General features: G+C 45.9%; 1 protein-coding gene across 7 annotated transcripts in view; it reads right to left on the bottom strand.

The window, feature by feature from the left end:
• TRAPPC9 (trafficking protein particle complex subunit 9) overlaps positions 1-17,336 on the bottom strand; it is a 405,352-nt gene that overhangs the window by 244,799 nt on the left and 143,217 nt on the right. Inside the window, exon 18 of one of the 7 annotated variants that reach the window (XM_060419988.1) lies at positions 1-17,336. This exon is cut by the window's left edge and continues 15,851 nt beyond it. The exons of the other annotated variants lie outside the window; for them this stretch is intronic. Coding sequence (XP_060275971.1) covers positions 17,292-17,336 — 45 coding nt within the window. The 3' untranslated portion in view covers positions 1-17,291. 7 annotated transcript variants of the gene reach the window in all.

The raw sequence follows: 17,336 nt of genomic DNA, 5'->3' as shown, positions 1-17,336 counted from the left end.
CGTCTGGGGAGTTGGGGAGAGAGAACACGCTTCAGATCCTGGCTCTGTCGCTTACTCGTGGGACACTGGGAAGGGACTCGGCATCTCTGAGCTTCTGAAAGGGTAAGCACCTGTGATGTGGAGTTATGGGGAGCATTAGCGAAGTATAGCTGTGAAGCACCCAGCACAGCAGATGATATGGTAATACAGCCCACCGCTGTAATTACTGTTCAGAAGATGTTGGGGGGCATGCAACAGTGGGCGAGAAGAGAGAGGGGAGAAAGGGTTTAGCGCGAGGATTTTTTTTAAACTGAGATGTAATTCAGATGACACACGATTCACCCTTCAGAAGTGGTGTACAATCCAGCCGCTCTCAGTGGATTCACAGAATTTGCCACCGTCAGCACTACCTAACTTCAGGGTACCATCATCATCCCCGGAAGAGATCCTCTACCCAGTAAGTGACCGGTCCAAGTTCCCCCTCCCTTCCCCAAATCCCTGGCAGCCACACATCTGCTGTCTCTAAGGATTTGCCGAGTCTGGATATTTCCTATAAATGAAATCAGACAGCATGTGACATTTGGGCATTGACTTCTTTCACTGAGCAAATATTTTCAAGACTCATGACGTTACAGTATGCATCAGAACTTCTCTTATGGCTGAGTAACATTCCATCTCACAGATGCCCAACAGTCCTGTCCTCCGTTCATCAGCTAAAGGACATCTGGGTTGTCTCCACTACTCGGCTATCATGAACAACGCTGCTGTGAACATCCACGGACAAGTCTGTGTGTGGACACATGCTTCCAGTTCTCTTGGGCATATTCCCGGGGGTGGGGCTGCTGGGTCACACGATGATTTATGTTTAGTTATTGGAGTAACTGTCAAACTGTTTTCTAATGCTGCTAGGGGTTGCTTTTTATTGTAATCTAAAGTCTGCGATATTTTAAAATCTCTTGAGAATGCAATATTTAGTAGAAAAAGGAAAATGCAGCAGTAATGATTCTGGTGGTGTCTGGTTTCAATCACCAAATCACAGGGTCCACCTAACACAGCTCCCAGTAGATAACCACTTTCCTCGAGTCCATGGAAAAAGCACACACAACTAGCAGAAAAATCAGCCAGCAAAGGGATGCCAGAGGGAATTTATCTAACAGTTTCCAAAGTAACTGGTTTTTGAATTATGGATTTCTATTATGCTGACAGCAAGGTGTTTTGTTTTTTCTTTTCCTTGAGGGAAACGGAGCAAGCAAATTGGCACCAGAGTTGTCACGATAGGTTTTTAGACGTATCTAGCATAATTAATTCATTCCCTATGCAATTAAGCAAGCAGTAATGTTGCTCAGCTTAAATGTCTGGTTGGCCTCTGACGATAAGTAGGTTCCAGCATATCTCCTACTTTAAACCCATCGCCCAAACAGACTCTACACGTGGACATCACCAGATGGTCAATACCAAAATCAGATTGATTTTTTTTTTTTTTTTTTTTTTGCAGCCAAAGATGAAGAAGCTCTATAAAGTCAGCAAAAACAAGACTGGGAGCCAACTGTGGCTCAGATCATGAACTCATTGCCAAATTCAGACAGAAATTGAATAAAGTGGAGAAAACCACTAGACCATTCAGGTATGACCTAAATCAAATCCCTTACGATAATACAGTGGAAGGGACAAACAGAGAACTCAAGGGACTAGATCTGACAGACAGAGTGTCTGATGAACTATGGATGGAAGTTCAGGACACTGTACAGGAGACAGCGGTCAAGACCATCTCCAAGAGAAAAAAAATGCAGAAAAGCAAACTGGCTCTCTGAGGAGGCCTTACAAATAGCTGAGACTAGAACAGAAGTGAAAAGCAAAGGAGAAAAGGAAAGATATATCCATTTGAATGCAGAATTCCAAAGAACAGCAAGGAGAGATAAGAAAGCCTTCCTCAGTGATCAGTGCAAAGAAATAGGGGGAATCAATAGAATGGGAAAGACTAGAGATCTTGTCAAGAAAATCAGAGATACTAAGGGAACATTTCATGCAAAGATGGGCTCAACAAAGGACAGAAATGGTATGGACCTAACAGAAGCAGAAGATATTAAGAAGAGGTGGCAAGAACACACAGAAGAGCTGTACAAAAAAGATCTTCATGACCCAGATAACCATGATGGTGCAATCACTGACCTAGAGCCAGACATCCTGGAATGTGAAGTCAAGTGGGCCTTAGGAAGCATCACTACGAACACAAAGCGAGTAGAAGTGATGGAATTCCAGCTGAGCTGTTTCAAATCCTAAAAGATGATGCTGTGAAAGTGCTGCACTCAATATGCCAGCAAATTTGGAAAACTCAGCAGTGGCCACAGGACTGGAAAAGGTCAGTTTTCATTCCAATCCCAAAGAAAGGCAAGGCCAAAGAATGTTTAAACTACCGCACAATGGCACTCATCTCACACACTAGCAAAGTAATGTATAAAATTCTTCAGCAAGGCTTCAACAATACTTGAACTCAGAACTTTCAGATGTTCAAGCTGGATATAGAAAAGGCAGAAGAACCAGAGATCAAATTGTCAACATCTGTTGGACCACAGGAAAAGCAAGAGAGTTCCAAAACATCTACTTCTGCTTTATTGACTGTGTCAAAGCCTTTGACTGTGTGGATCACAATAAACTGTGGAAAATTTTAAAAGAAATGGGAATGCCAGACCACCTTATCTGCCTCCTGAGAAATCTGTATGCAGGTCAAGAAGCAACAGTAGGAACTGGACACGCATGGAAAAATGGACTGGCTAAAAACTAGAAAGGAATATGTCAAGGCTGTATATTGTCACACTGCTTATTTAACTTATATGAAGAGTATATCATGTGAAACGCCAGGCTAGATGAAGCACAAGCTGGAATCAAGATTGCCAGGAGAAATATCAATAACCTCAGATATGCAGATGACACCACCCTATGGCAGAAAGCAAAGAGGAACTGAAGAGCCTCTTGATGAAAGTGAAAGAGGAGAGTGGAAAAAGCTGGTAAAACTCAACATTCAAAACATTAAGATCATGGCATCCAATCCCATCACTTCATGGAAAATAGATGGGGAAACAATGGAAACAGTGACAGGCTTTACTTTGGGGCGCTCCAAAATCACTGCACATGGTGACTGCAGCCATGAAATTAAAAGACACTTGCTCCTTGAAAGAAAAGCTATGACCAACCTAGACAGCATATTAAAAAGCAGAGTCACTACTTTGTCAACAAAGGTCCGTCTAGTCAAAGCTATGGTTTTTCCAGTAGTCATGAATGGATGTGAGTTGGATATAATAGCTGAGTGCCAAAGAATTGATGCTTTTGAACTGTGGTGTTGGAGAAGACTCTTGATAGTCCCTTGGACTATAAGGAGATAAAACCAGTCAATTCTAAAGGAAATCAGTCCTGGGTGTTTATTCATTGGAAGGACTGATGCTGAAGCTGAAACTCCAATACTTTGGCAACCCGATGCAAAGACTTGACTGATTGGTAAAGACCCTGATGCTGGGAAAGATAGAAGGCTGGAGGAGAAGGGGATGACAGAGGATGAGATGGTTGGATGGCATCAGAGACTCGATGGACGTGAGTTTGAGCAGGCTCCTGGAGTTGGTGACGGACAGGGAAGCCTGGCGTGCTGCAGTCCACGGGGTTGCAAAGAGTCGGACACGACTGAGCAACTGAACTGACTGAGCTTCAGCCTTTTTGTGAGACACACTTACCACTTCTCAGTGTGAGACCATGCAACTATGACTTCTAGTAGACCATGAGACTATAATTTCTGGAATGTATTAAGGAGTCTTCGTGTGCACAGCAAACATTTACTAAAGATCAGAAATAATAAGTGAAAGGCAGTTAGCACTATCACTGGCACATGGGAGGTAATCAATAAACTGAAACTATGAAACTAAATACACACTTAGAAGCAGTGAGTGTCGATGCCAAGCATTACTGGGCCGTGCTCTGGAGGCAGATGCATAAAAGTCATTCCTGCTCTTAAGAAGCTGAAAGCCTGATGGAGGAGGCAGGGAAAGAGGCAATTACAACTCAGTGGGAGCTGAGTGATTCCATAACTAAAAACACAGGGCACTACCGAACACATCAGCGGGATGAATGGGGAGAGAACCAAGTCAAAGAGGACTTCTCTGAGCGCAGGAAAGTTGTGTTAGTCAATTTTACTGAGAATAATTAACGGGCAATATAACGCTGCCACATTAAGCAGACAGAACAACAGCTTTAATAAACGAAACTGCTGGTGTGACCGCCGGCACGATTCACACGTAGAATATTTCCAGGTCCCCTCCGAGTTCTCGCCTCCTGTCAACGCCAGGGTCTGTTCCGCCCTTGGTCTCCAGCATGCTGCTTCCTGTCGTGGCAGCTTAGTTTTACACATTTCTGAGTTCCTTACTCACACAGCATGCATTCTTGTGTTTGGAATGTTTCTGAGATTCACCTGTCTTGCTGGGACTATCAGCGGTTTATATCATTTTACAGCCAAGCGATAGTCCACTGTATGGATATATCACCGTTTGTTCCGTCATTTATGTGGTCACAGACTTTTGCATTTTTTTTTTTTTTTGAGTTTGGGGTTATTATGAATGAAGCTGCTCTAAACCCAGCCAAGTCTACATGAACCTATGCTTTCACTTTTCGAGGGAAAATATCTAGAACTCCCGCATCACAAAGGTAACTGTGTAAGAAATGGTTAGAGAGCCCTCTAAAGCAGGCATACGGTTTAACACTCTCACTAATAAGGGTGGAGAGCCCCGGCTCCCCGCCAGGACCCTCGCCAACACTGGGAGTGGTCACTGGTCCCCACCTCGGCCTCTAATAGACGACAGTGTGCCCAGGACAGCGGTGGTCTGCATCTCCCTACCGGGCACACGGTCCCCACCAGGCACACGGTCCCAAGGCCTCCGCATGAGCATCTGCCATCCATGCATCTTCTCTGACACATTAGCTGCTCAGTTTCTTTCCTATTTTAAAAATCAGGTTCTTCGTCTCCTTATTGTTGAGTTGAAGAGTCTTGCTTGTTTATTTTAATATATTCTGGACACAAGTGCTTTAACAGATGTTATGTTTTACAAATACTTAACTCCAAGGATAAAGCTTCTGTTTTCATTTCCATAAAAGTGATTTTAGAAGGGTAAGAATTTTCAATTTTCATGAAGTCTAACTTACCATTTTGTCCTTCATATCTCACGCTTTGTGCCCTGAGAAATTTTTGCACACCCCAAGATCAAAGATTTTCTCTGATGTTTTCTTTGACAAACCTTACAACTTCACCATTTATATTCTAGATCTATGACCCAGTTTGATTCAATTTTTATGTGTCTGGGGTCTAAGTCTCAAAAGTTGCTTTTTGGCATGGGAAAGTGAAAGTCTCTCAGTCGTGTCTGACTCTTTCGACCCCATGGACTATATAGTCCATAGAATTCTCCAGGCCAGAATACTGGAGTGGGTAGCCTTTCCCTTCTCCAGGGGATCTTCTCAATCCAGGGATCAAACCCAAGTCTCCTGCATTGCAAGCGGATTCTTTACCAATTGAGCCACAAGGGAAGCCCAAGGATACTGGAGTGGGTAGCCTATCCCTTCTCCAGTGAATCTTCCTGACCCAGGAATCGAACCAGGGTCTCCTGCATTGCAGGCGGATTCTTTAACAGCTGAGCTACTATATGGGTTAATTAACTGTTTCAAGCATCATTTGTTGAAAAAGTTCATCATTTCCCTCTTTCAACTACCCTGGCACATTTGTCCAAAATCAACTGAATTTATGTATATATAGGTCTATTGCTAGACTCCATATTTTGTTTCCATTAATCTACTTGTTTAATCTTATGCCAACACCATACTGTCTTGATTACTGCAGCTTTGTTGTCTGGGTGTGTCAGGTCCAATGCACTTCCACACAAATTTTAGAATCAAGTTGTTAATTTCTTTATAAAATAAGCCTGCTGGAATTTAAGGATCAACTTAAGGAAAGAACTGTCATCTTAATATTAGGTATCACTACCCAGGAATAAGCAGAGACATTACTTTGCCAACAAAGGTCTGTCTAGTCAAGGCAATGGTTTTTCCAGTGGTCATGTATGGATATGACAGTTGGACTATAAAGAAAGCTGAGCACCAAAGAATTGATGCTTTTGAACTGTGGTGTTGGAGAAGACTCTTAAGAGACCCTTGGACTGCAAGGAGATCCAACCAGTCCATTCTGAAGGAGATCAGCCCTGACTGTTCATTGGCAGGACTGATGCTGAAGCTGAAACTCCAATACTTTGGCCACCTAATGTGAAAAGCTGATTCATTTGAAAAGACCCTGATGCCAGGAAAGACTGAAGGTGGGAGGAGAAGGGAACGAAAGAGGATGAGATGGTTGGATGGCATCACCAGCTCTATGGACATGAGTTTGGGTAAACTCCAGGAGCTGGTGATGGACAGGGAAACCTGGCGTGCTGCAATTCATGGGGTCGCAAAGAGTCGGACACGACTGTGCGACTAAACTGAACTGAATCCAGGAATATGTACAACTCAATATCTTTATTTATTTGAGTATTTTTCTGAAAGAAATTCTTGTAAATTTCAATGTATGGTTCTTACACATCTTTTCTTCCATCATTCATAAGTATATGATTTTTCAGTTGTTTCTGTAAGTGCTATGGCATTTTTTATTTCACTTTCTAAATGTCTAGTATTATATAGAAATAAAATTGGCTTCTTTATATTGACCTGTATCCTATTATGCAGCTAAATTAACTGTTCTAGTGTTCTATCTGTAAATTCCTTAGGGCTTTCTATGTACATAAAAATGTTTCAGGGAAATAAAGAGCTTTACTTCTTCATTCCTGATCTATGGACTTACCATAATCTATCTTCAAATAATATTATTATGCATTTGTATATACAGTTTAAGAACTTAACACCATATATTTCCATTTCTCCCTTCTACTCTATTTCTGTCATAATTTTTTATATCTTTTGAAACAATAAAACAGGTGTTTTTGCTTACAATATGATTAATTTTCTCCTAACAAAGGTTTTAAATTTCTAAGAATAAGCATTTTAATTTACCCATATTCCTGCTCTTTCCAACGCTTTCAAGATAGGAACTCTTGACACCTTCCACCTGAAGCACTTCCTTTAAGTACTCTTGCAGAACAAGTCTTGACTAGAGATGAACTCTCTCGACATCTGCCCCTAGGTCTTTATTTCACCTTCTTTCTTTGAGGATATTTTTGCTGGATATAAAATCCTAAGTTAACAATTATTTTCTTTTGCCGAGTGAAAGACAGCATCCCATGGTCTCTGGCTGTATTCTTTTCTGACAACCATTACTTGATGCCTACATTACGGACATGATATAATGTCTATAATCATTCCTGTTGTTTCCATAGAGTGTACGCTTTTTCTCTGGATGCTTTAAAGGTTTCCCTCAATACAACCTGTTCACAGCAATTTGATTATGATGTGCTGTTCTCTGTCTTTATTCTGATTGGGATTTGTTAAGCTTCTTGGATCTGAGGATTTATCATTCTCACTAAACTTGAAAACTAAAAACTTGATGTACTCATTCAATTAAGGGTTCACTGTTTCTTAAGGTATCATTCATTATCTCTGAACACTCTTCTCTCCAGAATTTTTCCCTGTTCACTATTTCTGGAACTCCTATTAGACATACATTAGACCCTCCTAACTCCTCTTTCACATTCTCCATCTGTCTTATGGAGACACATTCTGGGAGGCTCCTTAAGCTCCATCTTCCGATTCACTTATCCGCTCCTCACTCTTCAATCGCATCGAGCCCTCTCTGTAACCCATCTGCTCTATGCTTTTAATTCTTTTTTACTTCAATAGTTATGTTTCTTTAATTTTAAAATTTTCATAATATCCACTTGGTTCTTCTACAAATCTGCTTGCTTTTGTTCCATACTTGCAGCTCCATTTCTTCTGCTACCCTCCAGCTCATTTCCAACAGGCCTATTTAAAAGCCGCTTTCAGTCTGTCTCCTCTTATAGTCTGTGGTCTCTGACTGTGCTCATCCTCTGCAGAAATGACCTCATGTAGAAAGTTCATGTGTCTCTGGCTGAATCTCTATAGAGCAGTTTTAGACCTGACTTGGTTGCTCCTTGCAGATTGCAGTGAAGCCCTGACTTCCTGTAACTCTTTGGATGCCCGTGGCGCTGGGCAATGGCTTGCTTCCTGGCCACTCCCTCAATCTGCGTGCAGACTTTCCCAGTCCAATTTCAGGGAAGCCTTTGTGAACTCGGCAGCAAAGGCCTGCAGCCTGGAACCCCTTCTCCACGTGACCATCAGAAGCCCAGTGCTGGCGGGTGAAGTCCCACCCAAGGAGGTAGTCTGGCGTTAGCGTGAATTTCCTTTCTGTTCTGGAAGCTGGAAATTGTACTCTCTAGGCTCCTAGCGCATGCATGTATCAAAAAATATTAAATTACAGTCTCCGGATGGAAGCAGGTGAGTGTTTCAGAAGACTGTCAGTCTATTTTCTACACATTCCAGCTAAATCAAAAGAATACGGCTTAGAAAGACTGGTTTCCAAAAATAGCTGCCCACTACTTTAGATTCAATTTCACAAATATTTCTGAAAATGGCTACTTGCCCAGGCTGTTATTCAACAGACAGAAAACAGCATCACTACTGATGCACTGCTGCTAAGGTCTGCTAATTCTTAGACTGCATGGCTCTGCCTTCATGCTCACTTCTTAAAGATTTAGTGCACACTGATCCACTGAAAAATGTCATTTTAGTAAATGCATCCTCAACCCCCCGTGCAGTCAGAGCACTTCTATCTCGTTCTCAATAAATACCATCAGGAACTAGCAGGACAAACCCTTGTGCCTCTTGACTAGTGACTCCTGAGAGCTGACTTTAAGAAACTTTGAATTCTAAAAGCACATCCTGGTGGCAATCAGGACCACCTTGACCTGGCCCTCCTCTTAACCCTGTGACAAGGCTGGACCCTTCCTGCGCCTGCCAGGCCTGGAGAAACGGCCGAGGACATCATCTCCTGAGCAGTGCCGGCAACTGCGCCACCACAGTGAAGAAGCGGGATGGCAGCGAACAGAAGCAGCACCCAAGTTTGCTGAGACATCAGACGGCATCTAAGAGAACCCCCTCTGTAAGAATCCCCAGCATACCACAGGTGGCTCTTTTTCTATTCCATAGGGCTACATGTTCTTTAAAAAGCAATATATGGAGGGAAGGACTGGAGACAATCCCCCCCAGTCTGACACAGGCTGTGTGACTGGCAACAGCAGTGCTCGTTTCCGAGCCATTGTTATATTTTAAAATTAACTTAAGTGACCTAATTCTTAAGCGCTATTTTATTACAAAGTAAAACACGTACAAAACAATCCTAAAATCTGTATGGAGCCCCAAATAGCCAAAGCAATCTTAAGAACAAATCTGGAAGGACCGTATTTCCTGGTTTCAAACTGTATTAAAAAGCTATAGTAACCAAAATAGAATGGTGTTTACCAAAAGAAAAAGATGCACAGGTCAATCCAAGCATCTACAGTCAATTAATTTACAATAAAGGTGTGAAAAACAGACAATGGGAAAAGTACCACGACTCCTTTAACCCCAGAAAAGTGTGTGTATCTTCTGAGTTTCTGAATCACTTTCCTGACGCCCCGTAAATGCTGGTGTCCCCAGCAAAGGGACCCACCTTTGCTCCTCTTTATGTCTCTCATTCATCCCAAGGAATCGGCACAATTCAGCCTCTATCCACAGGCTGGTCATCCCTAACTGACTTCACCAGCCTGAAGCTCCCCCAGAGCTGCAGTTGAAATTTACTCCTTTAATAAGCCACGTCCACCTGGATGTCCAGCAGGCAGCCCTCCAGCCACCCAAACACCCTCTGGAATCTGTCCTTCCCAACTGTCATCATGGGGGGCGGGTACCGGTGACACACCATCTCCATCTGCCACATGGCAACTCCCAACTGCTTCCAGAACCCACCACACACACGAGAACTGGTTTTCAATCCCCTCCTCTCTACCCTCAGTAAGAATCATCGACCCCTGGGCTTTTTTGCAGCCTCCTAAATGGCCTGACACATGCCTGGCATGTGAGAGAAAGCAGGAAGAATGGACCATTTTCCTCCTGCCAGCCTCGCTCCCCAGCTGCACAGGGGGGATGGCCCTGAAGTAAGAGCCGCTCCATAACTCCTTGCTCACGAGGCTCTGCCGGTGCACTATTCCATGAGATTAGCTGCTGCTGTCAAAGTGTGACTGTTGTCACAAACTAGCAACCCGAGCGTCAAACCAGCAGAGTCAAGCTGTGAATCATGGTGCAGTTCTGTTGGGCAGTGACTTAAAACTAAGCTTGCAAGAAGGCCTTTCATGCAATGAGAAAAGTGTATGGTCGACTTTCAGTGCAACGGGCAGAAGACTACGTTGTCCCTAAAGTCTGACCTCACCCACGTGAGAGGAAACACAGAGACACTGGAAGGAAGGGCAGAGCAGTGACCACAGCCCTCAGCTCTGCACAGAGAGACGGCGGGGCCCACCCTGCCCTTCTGCTCTACACGGTTCTTAACTTCCCAGATTTCTCCTACAAGGAGCTTCGTTACTTTTGTGATAGGCAGCATGCATGAAGGAAAAAACTCCAAGGCTCTGCACTGGGCTCACAGCCCCAGGCACAGTGCAAAGAGCACAGGCCTTCGGGGGAGAGAGCCGGGGTCTGAATCTACTCTCTCCCACCACCTCCCCCAGGAAGAAATCACCCCCAGCCTGAGACTCCCACCTCTGAGGTGGGCATCTATCTTCCACCTCTGCCCACACACGGCAGGCATCTGACGAGATACCCCTGGTCCCCTTTAGAAATGTTACACGTTAGAGCTGTGGTTAATCAAGAGACTCTAAGCCAGCTGTGCTTGTTTCCCACCCCAGGCTTTCACACAGCTCCCTTGATGGGCTGTGACTGCAAACCCAGACAATGCAGACCAAGCAGGCCGGAGACGTCGCCAAGCCCGGGAAAGAGGGTCCAGAAGACTGAAGCCAGTTTGTGTGGAACATGGCCTCAGCCCTTGCAAAACCGACCCAGCCAGGTTCACTGGAGGTACTAGAAACGAGACGCAGGGTATTCAGCGGAACCTTTGCCACACAGGGGGCTATTATTAACCATTTTCCCTAACGTGAGTAACTAGCGGCCACTACTTACTCAGTATTTTTCCCAGGCTTCCCAGAAATGGCTTTTTTTCTTAATTTAAATTTATTTATTGGAGGCTAATTACTTTACAATATTGTATTGGTTTTGCCATACATCAACATGAATCCGCCATGGGTGTACACGTGTTCCCAATCCTGAACTCCCCTCTCACTTCCCTCCCCGTACCATCCCTCTGGGTCACCCCAGTTCACCAGCCCAGCCCCAAGCATCCTGTATCCTACATCGAACCTGGACTGGCGATTCGTTTCTTATATGGTATTATACATGTTTCAATGCCATTCTCCCAAATCATCCCACCCGCTCCCTCTCCCATAAAAGTCCAAAAGACTGGTCTATACCTCTGTGTCTCTTTCACTGTCTCGCATACAGCGCTATCGTTACCATCTTTCTAAATTCCATATTTATGTGTTAGTATACTGTAGAAATGGCTTTTTAAATCGAGCAGGGAGACACCAAGTATTCTGCCGGGGAAGACGGGTCTCAGCCCGTGCCACACAGACTCCATTCTTGAGCTACTTGGAGAAAAGTTTCTTTACAACACTATCATAACTCCCTGGCTCAACAATCTCAAACCTGAAAATGCATTCCAAAGGCCATTTCTAATGGAGATTTTGGTTATTCCCCCCAGAAAAATACATTTCAATGACGCACCAGCACTGAGGCCTGGGTCTTGGAGATCTCAGCTTACAGTGGACTCCAGATCACTTCTAGCTCCTCCCTCAACAGAAGCCCAAGCTTAATTCCCACCCTCCCTTCCCCTACGCCACCCCTTGATCACGGACTGCACCTGGAGACTTGCTCCCAGGGACCTGAGCGTGGAGACTATGCTGGCAAACGCGACACCAGCCAGGTGACCAAAGCCAGCATCACTGACACAGGCAACGAGAAGGGCAGGGCAGGTCTGTCTCATTGTAAGAAAAAGACCAAAGGCGCCCACAGGAAGGAACAGCCTGCAAAACAGCTGACCAGCACTTCTTAAAAGCGTCAAGGTCATGAAATACAAGGGGAGACGGAGGAGTGGCCACAAAGTGGAGAAGACCCGAGGCCTGGATTTCACCAAGCTCCTGCCCCCCCCCACCCCGCCCCGTTCCCGGGTAAACACTGCCGGCCACCCGTCTAGCCTGACCAGGAACGGAATGGCTCCAGGATTCCTGCGCAGACGCCGCCCACCGGGTGGTTTATCCTGAGCGCTCAATCGATACTTGACACCTCTTCCAGAAAACACACCGGAGTCAGTTTCCGTTCAGCTGTTCAGTGGCCACTGCGGACACTGTCACAGAGCGTCTGTGGCTCCCCGGGACAGTTCTCATCTCCAACACTGTAACTCATCGTCTGTGCATTCGGTCGGATGACAGGTCTTGATATTTAATGTGAAAACACAGTCGTACTTTAACTGAGTCGTTTTGATGCTGGCGACATATTTTCCCCGTTTCGTCTGACTCCCACTCAGGAGCGTGTCCAAGGGGAAGAGGAGAGAAAAGGGCAGCAGCCAGGGACAGGGTGAGGCTCCAGGGGAGGGACAGCCTCGCGCGGGTCCACAGCGGTACTCCGGGGGAGGGCCAGAGGCCACACACCTAACCCTGCACACCGCCAGAGCTGGGGGGCGGGGGGCACTGAGGGAAGGACATGGGTGAGACCGTGGACTCAGACAAGCCACTGTCGGCTCTATCAACTGTCAGGAAGCGAGTGCTCTGTGCCTCAGTTTCCCCATTTCAAACGGAGGTATGGTGCTGACGGGCTACGGCTTCTCGGCAAGATGTCAAGAGTGCATCTGTGCGGAGCACGCCGTGACGCCTTTGCTGAATCAGTCTTCCACTGGCGCCTAACCAAGCCCCACGACCTGGCAGCTAGAGGTCCCCCAGGGAGAAGATGACAGGAATGAGCTTCAAAGACAGGACCTTTTCTCCACTGCTCTCCAAGGTGTTTGGAAATGTCAGGGAGCCGATTTGTCCCTGCTGTCAGAGCACACCAAAACCCTGGGGTGCTCTATTGCTTCCACAAGCAAGTCCAAATTTCTCCTGCAGTTAAGGTAACTTGCAGTGAGATGCAAAAGGGTGTCCTGGGCCGTGCTGCTCAGAGAGACCCCATTGGTGAGCAGCAGCCTTTAGGGCTCCAGGCACCCAGCAGAGTGAGCATGGTGCTCTCCTCTGGGAGAGATTTTAAATAAAATGGAATTACAGAGAGGTGAGGTGGGCAAAGGGAGGAGGCTGCCTATGGGCAGAGCCGCCGGTGAGCTTCAGAGCGGTAAGAGTAAGCTGAGCCCGTCCTATATCTAAGTGCTGTTCTCTGTTTAACTCACAGGCGTCCTACCAGACTGGTGCTAGTTGTCCCCCTTTTATAGAGACAAAAAAGGCTCAGAGAGGTTAATTCACTTGCCCTGGGTGGCATAGCTCCTAAGTTATGGAGCTAAAGGCCTTGCTCCTAACCACTGCTTCTCTGCAGCCCAGTGAAATGTGTATTTATAACAAATAAATTAACAACTAACTACATTTGGTGAGACCTTAAACTCAAAGTTCTCTCACATCACATCATTCTCAAAACTACACCAGGTGGGAAAAAAGAGAGGGGAAACGATATGATATCTCCCCCACTGAAGTTTAAAGAAACAGGGAGGAAAGCAGTATGTTAAGATCACAGCATCAGGAGCAAGACCCGGGCCCAAACTGGCTTTAAAACTCCAAAAACCCTACTCTTTCCACGTCATCAAATTTAATTTAATTAACATCCGAAATGCATGCCCCTTGACCTCAGGGTTTTGATCTGGAACTTCCAGAACACCTGACACCACCCTCGGCCAACACGGCTCTCCTCTCCTCCCCGTATCTGGCCTGCTTTCTGGTGACCTGTGTGTCCCTCCATACTGCCGGCTCTTGGAGGGCCAGAAACACACTGTCGGTCCTCCCCTGTGGCATCCGGTGCAAAACCAGAAGGTAGACATCGATCTCGGCCTCGGGCAAGCTTGCCACAGAGAAACCGTATTCCAGATGCTTGCACGTTAAGGGAACAAACAGAGAAATCACGTTCCAGACGCTTGCATATTAAGGGAACAACGAGGAGCATGGTGGGAGCAGGTAACCGGTCCAAACGAGACAGTGAATTCAGGCTGGGAGCAGTGATGACTCAGCACTCCAATCAACGAAGCACAGACTGGCCAGGGAGAGCCCCCCAGGCATAGAGTCAGGGATGCGAGCGACCCTCTCCACCACTGCCTGGGAGCACAACCTCACAGCGTCACAACTCCCTCGGGCCTCATTTTCCCCAAGAAGAAAACCATCTTCCCCAAGAAGAAAGTCCGATTCCCCTGCTCTGGGGAACTGCTTGTAACAAAGAGCAATCCATCTTTCAACGATTAACGAGTCATGTCAAAAGGGCACAAGAATGCTGTCACTGGCCAAACCCGTGACAAGTGGAGCAACCAGAAAAACAATTTTAAGGGATCAAAACACACTGAATCAATAAAAACCCAAGACCATAACGGATCTCAAAAAAGAAGAGTGAAAACAACCCTAATTTCTCACCATTTGAAGTTTTTAAACAATTTCTTACTGCGGAATTAGAAATCAAAGGGGGAAAAAAGCATTTTGTTTCTGCTTTTCTAGCAGGCGTTGTATTTCTGGGTAATTGAGTAGGCCCAGCAGTTGAGCTCAACGTGCTACTTTGCAGGAGAAGGCTGCTTGATAAAAGGAGAAGACATAATAGACACAGAAAGTCATTTCATAAAACTTTAATGATGTTACTGAATCAGGCAAGGATTACCAACAGATTTAAAAGCACATGAGACGCACGGTCAATGCCTCTGTGATGCTGCTAAAGCACTGATCTTCTCTAGCTGCAGGAGAAGCGCAAGGTGGACTCAGGCCATCACCACGCTACCCAGCAGCGAGTTTTAGCCTCACACTCTCAACACTGATTCTTACCACACAGCAGCACCGATATTTCCACAGGAGCCTCTGAAACACACACACCTTTCCACCACGTGCCCCCACTGCCTTATGTCGGACCTCACCGTCTCTTATTAGCTAATGCAGGGCACAGGTCCTCCACACACAGCTTCCGCCAGATTTATTCTTAAGGATGCTTCCTATGTTTCAAGACTCAAATGGATGCTACAGCAAGACCAGGTGGGGTTTATTCCAAGAATGCAGGGCTGGTTTAACATTCTAAAATCCGTCAGTATAAACCACTTCATTAACAAACCAAAAAAGAAAAACCATACATTCATCGCACAGGACATACAAAAAGCATTTGAGAAAATCTAATATCCATTCCTGATTTTTTTAAAACTAAGGGTCAGAAAGGTGAGATAATTGTCCTCTACATCATGGAACTGCTTTTAAAGTCACTCAAGGCCTGTTCTATAGCAGCTGATAACTATCCTAATATTTAGTTGTGTACTTTCTTTGTTGCTTCCTTTGCTCACAATTTTCTTCAGGGACTATTATTTATAAAGCAATGATTTTCTTTGTCATATACATATACACACACACACACACATACACTCTCTATACCTATTCTGAGACATACATCAGCTAATTCTCCACACCCTGACTTCCAAAGAAAACCCCACACATGCAAGTTTTGCTTTACAAAGCCAACAATTTCAGGTTGGGGAAGGTCACAGTGACACTGTTGCTCCTCCCTTATGGTCTCAAAGTGGCTGCCATTGCCCCCATTAGACAGGCTGGATCTTTCAAGAGGCATTCGGGACTATGCACCGTGTGGTCTCCGCTAACCTTCTCCCAGCTCATCTTTAATTGCCACATTGGAACAGAATTGCTCCAAATATGTACACGAAGCTTATGCCTCCTTGCTTTTGTCTAGGCTGGTCCCTCAGCTCCGAACGCCGCCTCCCCACTCCAGAACAAGGCTCCTCCCTTTGCCTGCCTCCTCCACAAGCCTTCTGCGGCTCTCCTAGGCTGACAGTCAGCAGTTGGCACCAGCGGGCGCTAAATACTCTGCAGAGCATGGATGAAGAAGGACGAGTGTCTTCTGCCTTCGTGGGTCATGTGGGATGACAGACAAGCAACTGCCAACGACGCCATCCAGCGATGATGAGCTGACAGGGGCAAGTGCCAGCCAGGGGGCAGAGGGAGCTGGGGGGTCTCCACACTGCGCTCTGTGACCTGCTTCACCCTCGGAAGCCTGCTGAGAGAGGGTGGATTATCTGCATTTCACAGACGACAGGGAGTAACCCACCCACAAGGCTGACAACGCTGTTTATTCCGTGGCTGTCTGATGCCTAAATAATTTTCTCCCCATTTTGCTTGTTTCAATAGTGCAGCTGTTTCCAGGTGGGGAGAAAGGGCAGGATTTTTTGTTTAGTGTGGCTGCTCTTTAAACAGTTTTGGGTTTTCAGGGACTAATGAGATCACCTAAATGTGTATGACAGTACATTTTGTGGAACGACTCTTGTACTGTCCGTGGTCTGAAGTTCCCATTTCCTTACTGAAAGCAAACACATTGGCCTTCTGTCAGTCCTTCTGAAAAACCGATCTAACTCAGCTTTCCTGTTTGGCAAGAATACAATGGAAGTACACCTTTTCTCCCACTGTCTCCCTGGGAATTCGGGGTTCCTGCCGGTGAACCGCCAGGCTCTCTCATGACGACCAGGAGCTCACAGGCTGGGGGGCTTCAAAGAACCCCACAAGGCACCACCATGGTCCGTCTCATCCCCTAGAAGGGCCTGGGCTGCATCTGGGTTTATGGATTCCTAGACCGGTATTCCTTGACTTTCCCCAAATAAGCATGTGGATGCCCAGCTTTAATTTTAATAGTGTTTATGTTAAGATTTCACCACAAATGTTTGTGAAAATGCGGTCTCAGGAGTCCAGGTGCTACAAATCAGTCCACAAGGTACCTGGAAGTAAGCCACTTAGCCAGCTTCCCTGGTGGCTCAGACGGTAAAGCGTCTGCCTGCACAATGCGGGAGAGACCTGGGTTCGATCCCTGGGTCAGGAAGATCCCCTGGAGAAGGAAATGGCAGCCCACTCCAGTACTCTTGCTTGGAAAATCCCATGGATGGAGGGGTCTGGTAGGCTACAGTCCATGGGGTCGCGAAGAGCCAGACATGACTCAGCGACTTCACATCAGCCAGCTTCCCATGTGCCAGGCTATGAGCTAATCCCAGGTCACGAGGCATACAAGAGAGGTCCAGATCTGCCTACAGTCCAGTC

The sequence above is a fragment of the Ovis aries genome, chromosome 9 (assembly GCF_016772045.2).
Source record: "Ovis aries strain OAR_USU_Benz2616 breed Rambouillet chromosome 9, ARS-UI_Ramb_v3.0, whole genome shotgun sequence".
In the NCBI taxonomy this organism is placed as follows: Eukaryota; Metazoa; Chordata; class Mammalia; order Artiodactyla; family Bovidae; genus Ovis; species Ovis aries.
The sequence above is the reverse complement of the archived record's forward strand: the minus strand, read 5'-3'. Positions and strand labels throughout refer to the sequence as shown.